General features: G+C 47.1%; 1 protein-coding gene across 1 annotated transcript in view; it reads right to left on the reverse strand.

Moving 5' to 3' along the window:
* The window catches only part of NARS2 (asparaginyl-tRNA synthetase 2, mitochondrial), a 129,983-nt gene extending 124,299 nt beyond the window's left edge, over positions 1-5,684 (reverse strand). Inside the window, exons 1-3 of the mRNA XM_058663658.1 lie at positions 5,372-5,684; positions 3,341-3,450; positions 511-631 (exon numbers count right to left, since the gene is read on the reverse strand). Of these exons, the coding sequence (XP_058519641.1) occupies positions 511-631; positions 3,341-3,450; positions 5,372-5,515 (375 nt within the window). The 5' untranslated portion in view covers positions 5,516-5,684. The remainder of the gene's footprint in view (positions 1-510; positions 632-3,340; positions 3,451-5,371) is intronic.
* Between the last annotated feature and the right edge of the window lie 926 nt (positions 5,685-6,610).

The following is a 6,610-nucleotide window of genomic DNA, read 5'->3' on the forward strand; positions in this document are numbered from 1 at the left end:
TCTTTAAAAATGTCATTTTGACTAATTTTGCAAGAAATTCAAAATGACATAAAAATTAGGAATCATGAAATATTTTGAAAATCAAAAGGAATGGAGGAGGCAACAATTTTTGCTTTGTTCTATTTTGTTTTTAGAAAAGTCCATGATTGTTAAAAATTGGCCGTCCTTACTGTACGTCCCGATTTCCATTGGTGTTGTGCCTCCATCTTCCTTTCCCCTTCCATGTCGTTCTACTGTGGCAGAGGAAACAGGGAATTCTGCCATTGTGATTGATGCAGAATACTTACAAACTTGGTGAGTTTCAACTGTGACATGTTTTAGAGAATAACAAATTAAAACTTGGCTCTCACTCATTAAACTAAGCCATCTACATGAAGAATTGCTCCTACTTACCAGTGAAGACACAAGTGAAACACATCCAAGTGCCATCTTCCCCAAAGCCTCACTTAAAACAGAATCCTACTGCTAACGTTAGCCAAAACAACCCCACGAAAGTGTCACAAAGCATACCTTGGCGTCACAATTTCCAATAACTTCAATGTGCTCTGCCTTCATTTCCACATTTTGCTTTCTAGCTGGACTTTTTACCAGCTGTCCGTGGACTTCCACAGAACTCCCAAAAGCCAAATCTCTACAAGATAATAAACAAGACAGTATATAAGAAATACTCATTTTAATACAAGTCACACTATTGGAATATTAAAATACTTACTGACAGAAGATTTTACCCTTACATGGCTCAACACAATTCAAAATCTGTGGATGCCCTATTATATACCAAAGTTATAAAAATGAATTCCATAAGCTTTAAAATGGAAGCAAAGGAGTTACGAATTTGTGTGCAAGTATTTCCAATTAAGAGGTCATAACTATAATCCTTATCAAAAAGTAAGTTGGCCAAGAAACTTTACAAAAGATTGTAGGCTACATGTAAAAACTGGTTAAATGAAAGGTTTGTAATTTCATTAGTAAAACCAATGCCAATTCTCTTCGGTAACATACAAACATACAAACAAGAATTCTCTGTACTCTTTTTGCAATGTATACTTTATATAAAAGAGTTTTTGAAAAAGGTAGCTGAACACACATAAACTTTCTATTCTATAAGTGTAGGTCCTAGTCCAAATTCATGCACCAAGTAACTATAGGACAACTACAGAAAGTCACCCATGCTCACTCAACAATCATCTAGCAAGAAGCTGAGACCAAATGATCACATATCTGCTCGATATCTAACATTTCTTACCAACTTTTCTAAATTTTTCTAAAATATCACATTGCACCACAGTAACATAACTTGTCAAAGTAAATGTGCCAAGACCCCCCCACCCAGTTCTTCTTCCTTACTACATTTAATTCATTATTTCATTTTAAATTTATTCTTATGTAACTTTTACAAATAGGATTGGTCATTATTACATCAAACAGGTGTACTTTCAACAAACCTGATGGGGTATTTTGAGAAGTCCCAACTTAAAACATGCTCAACATCCTTGTACATGAATTTTACCCTGCGGCTTCTTGAGAATACCTCATTCAGGTAGGCACTCATCCTCCAAAACCTCTAAAATTGAGACACAATTAGATCTATCTATGTGACTGCTATGCTGACACTTAGTAATCAGAAAAAAATCACAAACTTTTAAAAAAGATGACTACTGTACTAGCAGAAGTTCTTATTGTTCTCCCCAGCTGATCAAGCAGTTGAAGAGCCACAAATGCATTCAATATGTGCAAAGCATTTAACTCCAACAACGCTCGGATACTCTTGTTCTAATAAACCACAATTAGATGCTGTGTCTCAGAGCTTATATCCCAACATATATATGGCATTCGTTTTAAAACCTGATGGAGATAACGAAAGCTTTTTCCACATACTGGTTACTGAATTAGCACTGTGTAACAGGCTCTGAACACAAAATAAATGAGATACCATTCTTAATCTCCAGAAACTAAGCTCTAGCAGGAGGAGCCCAGTAACAGTATATCTGATCACCAGCCAGTGTGATACACTGGATGGCAGCAGGGGGCACAGGATGCTCTGGAAACCCAGAGTAAGGGCATCTGAGGCTGTCAACAGACGGGAACATCAAAAGATGCCTAAACTGAACTGCAGAAGGCAAATGAGAAACAGGCTAGAAACACGCATGAGAGCTAGAAGGCAGGGCCAGTGCTGTGGTGCAGCGGTGAAGCTGCTACTGTAATGCAGCATCCCACAGAGGTGCCAGTTCAAGTTCTGGCTGCTCTGCCTCTGTTCCAACTCCCTACTAATAGAGAAAAGCAGCAGCAAATGGCCCAAGTATTTGGGCTTCTGCCACCCACTTGGCAGACCTGGAGGAAGTTCCTGACTCCTGCTTCTGGCCTGACTCAGCTGTGGCTGTGACAGGAAGTAAAAGATCTGTTTCTCTTTCAAATAAATTTTTTTAAAAAAACTTTTTTTTAAAGATTTATTTATTTTTATTACAAAGTCAGATATATAGAGAGGAGGAGAGACAGAGAGGAAGATCTTCCGTCCGATGATTCACTCCCTTAGTGAGTGCAACGGCCGGTGCTGTGCCAATCCGGAGCCAGGAGCCAGGAACTTCCTCCAGGTCTCCCACATGGATGCAGGGTCCCAAAGCTTTGGGCCGTCCTCAACTGCTTTCCCAGGCCACAAGCAGGGAGCTGGATGGGAAATGGAGCTGCCGGGATTAGAACCGGCACCCATATGGGATCCCAGCATGTTCAAGGCAAGGACTTTAGCCGCTAGGCCATGCCGCCGGGCCCTAAAAAAAACTTAAGATGGGGCCAGTGGCACAACGGATAACGCGTCTGAGAACGGATCAGAAGATTCTAAAAATAACTTTAAAAGATTAGAAGACAAAGAACAAAATAGTTTGGAAAGTTGCAAGACCAAGGAAGATGGAAACAAAGATTAGAAGGTGTTAGATAAAGGAGAAGCCCATCTCTGAAGGAGTTCTTCACAAACTATTTATGCATTCACTCGAAAGGCAGAGTAACACAGAAAGAGCTCACTCCCCAAATGGCTGTTACAGCTTAGGCTGGGCCAGGCGCCAGACGGCACCCCAGCCTCCCGCGAGTGGAAGCACTTAGGCCCCTTGTGCTGCTCTTCCAGGCACAGCAGCAGGAAGCTGGATTGGAAGCAAGAGCTTCTGGGTCTCAAATCACCGCCCTCCAGTACAGGCTGCCAGTCCCACTTGCAGGATCTTGATTCTTGTTCTCAACGTCAAAGGAAAAGCAGATTCAAGGGTCCTCCCATGGGGAAACATGCACACTAGATTAGGGAAGTGGGAAGCACCGAAGATGAACACAAATCAAGACCTTTTCTTGTTCTACTCACCTACTGTCAAAACTTGCATCTGCAACAACTTGAAGGCTTTCCAAAGACGACCCATCGTTTAAATGCAGAAACAAGACTTCCTTTTGGGCTCGGACTGAACGAATCCACCCCTGAGGAAGAGAAATACTTTTAACGTCAACTTGTTACACTACTCACAGTCCTGTCCTCAGTAACTCAACTGCCTTTTGGTTCGTCCACATGCATGCCTAGTTTTACGTGACTCTTACCACAGTAGATACACACTCTGACATTCCACCTTGGTTTATGAAGCTCACCATCTTGAACGGACATCACATACACCACCACCAACCTCTTCAGTACTGGCTATTCCAGCACTTTCCCAACCTTTCCCTCCAGGTACAAGTAACAGTGCATGCATCTTGGCACCCTTTCCTTCTTTTGTCAAATTCGCAAGGAGACGACACGGTAAGACTAGACACACCACCAAAAAGCCAAAAATCAGAAAAGGTCTCAGAAACCTTCTCAAAGAGTCGGCATTTCTCCTAGACATTAAGATACTGCTAGGACACCCGCATCCCCTGTCAAAGCGCCTGGGGGCAACAACCAGCTCCAACCCTAAGCCCCGCCTCCGAGCAGCGCAGACCCTGGGCCATGGCGCCGGCAGCCCAAGGGATCAGGGCTCTGCACCCACATGTGAGACGCTGAGCTACTGAGTCCTGGCTTCGGTCACCGGCCACTGCAGGCACTTGGAGGGTACAGCAGCTGACATATGCACTCTACCTCTCAACTGAAAAACTAAAGAAAACCCAGCACCGTTTGAACCCATATTAAGCCACACCTAAATTCCCTGTCTTTATTTAAAAGATACATGCCACTGCAAGAGATGTCTTCAAGCAGGACAGTAATACCAAAAACAGCTTTCTGAGATACACCCAATGTCAACCTAATTAACACAGAAGGAATAAAAATCTTCTAGCAGATTCTGAGCAATTATGAAGCGTCTAAGATGCGTAACCCAAGTGAGGAATTCACCACCAAGCTGGACAAGATTCCTAAGTGCCACTCCCACTTATCTGCGTCTCCGTAAGGCTTTAAGGTGGAAAGCACTTCAGTGGCTGTGGAGCACACTGACAGGTACACTGTTACTCAATGAAAGAACAGCCACCAATATCATCAGGTATTGAGCATGAACCACTTAGCATACATTTTTGCAACCTTCGTATATTATCTCATTTACTTCTCAGGATACCCAGAGGAATTATCAGGACTGCCGCTTCACAAGTGAGGAAACTGCGCTTCACAGACATTAAGAACTTGTGGAATGTCTCCCTGCTTGGCGCAGGCAGTCTAAATTTGAATTCAAAAGTATGTGAGTAGAAAATCCTGGGTCTTGAGGTCAGCATGGTGGTGCAGCACGCTAATCCTCCACCAGCAGCGCCAGCATCCCACAGAGGCACCAGGTCGTGTCCCAGCTGCTCCACTTCGGATCCAGCTCCCAGCTCATGGTCTGAGAAATCAGCTGAAGATGATTAAATGTTTGTCTCCCTACCACCCGTGTGGGAGGCCCCAATGGAGCTTGTGAATTCAGCTGGAAACAGACCTTGCAGACAGCTAGGGAGTGAACCAGGGAATTAAAGACCTGCCCCTCTAACTCTTTCAAAAACAAATCTTATATAGAAATACTTACACATATTCTCCTAATTCATTAAGCACAAAACACGCAAAGCCCCACCTGAGGCACGTAGGGGGCTGAAAGCTTAACTGAAGGTACAGTTTAAGTCCAACTGTCATGTCCGAGTCCCAAGCAGGCAAGACCGGGTTTCTGGACTCAAGGACGGGTAAGGACAGGGAAAACGGGCTTGGTCGTCTACGCGTCTGCAGGTCATGCTCTCGTGTCACGAAAGCAAAGTTCCAACACTGCACAGCAATCGGAGCGTTCAGGGGACCCACGGGAAGGGCGAGCCCACGCCATGGCCACATGTCCTAATCCTTATCTCACCCGGACAGGGCAAAGCAAAGCTGGACGTGGATGCGTCGCACAAGTCCCTAAGAACGTTCCCGTACACCCACCTGGACTTTAACGCGCTCCCCACTCCGGGGCTGGGCCCTGAGGGCGTCCCGCACGCTCAGCTTGCCCCGAGCCTTGCCCCTCGGGCGGGGAGCGGAGGAGCAGAGGCAGCGCAGGGTTCGGAGCAGGCACGGGGCCGCAAGCATCGCCGGCCGTGCCCGCTGCGGGGTGCTCCCCTCTCGGCCGCCGCTACCCCGCCTTCAGGCGCTCCGGAGTCTCCAGCTCGAACCCCGCAGAACAGCTCTTCCGCTTCCCTCTTCCCCACAGGGCGGCACAGGGAGCGGCCCGAGCCAGCGCACGCAGCACGCCGCACAGCGTTGCCCAGTCCCGCACTAATTCTAAACCCTCGCCCCCAACACGCGCAGCACGCCTGCCCCGCCTCTGCGTCCACGCGCCACCTCCGCACACGTCATCACGCTACGGTGGGAGGGAAGGGTGGCTGAAAGACAGCATGCGCACTGGCGTCCCCGAGCCCGAGTAGCGGGCCCGGGTCGGGACGCAGGAGGCGGGGCAAAGGAAGGGGCGGGGCCTTGGGGCGGGCCGGGGCGGGGCCTTGGGGCGGGCCTGGGCGGGGCCTGGGGCGGGGCTGGGGCGGGGCTAAGGCCCGACCTGGTTCCGAAGCAGCTCGGCGGCGCAGGCTGGGTGGTGTTCTTACCGTCCTCATTTCGAAGGTTTCCACGGACAGCAGAGACGTTGACAGGCAAGAAATAATCTAAGCTTCAGGAAACGCTTGGGTGATGGACTGGCCTGAGGGTATCAGTCATTCTTGGGTACATGCCCAGCGCGGAGGAGGAGTTAGACGCAGGTGCCGCTCGAGTCGGAGCAGCGTGGTACCTGCATAGCCAGCTGCATCAGAGGGCAACAGATGCCTGACACATCTTCATTTGGGATGTCAGAGTCGACTTCCTGCAGAAGGCAATCTCAGGAATCACTGTTTTTACATAATTCTGTTGAGGGCCAGATCAAAAATGTTTTTCTTAAAGCTACACCAACTTGTCTTGTTCATTACTCCACCAGGTGATTTGATAGGTGTGTGGCTGTGCCTTGCACTCTTAATCCCTGATGCGACTCAATAGCCCCTGCAAACGCCAATAGCGCTTTAACTAGGGTCACTAGACATTTTTCTCCTTTTAAAGGTTTACTTATTTTTATTGGAAAGGCAGATTTACAGACAGAAGGACAGAAAGCTTCCAAATGCCCTCAACAGCCAGAGCTAAGTCAATCCAAAGCCAGGAGCTTCT

Source organism: Ochotona princeps, chromosome 4, assembly GCF_030435755.1.
Source record: "Ochotona princeps isolate mOchPri1 chromosome 4, mOchPri1.hap1, whole genome shotgun sequence".
Taxonomy (NCBI): Eukaryota; Metazoa; Chordata; class Mammalia; order Lagomorpha; family Ochotonidae; genus Ochotona; species Ochotona princeps.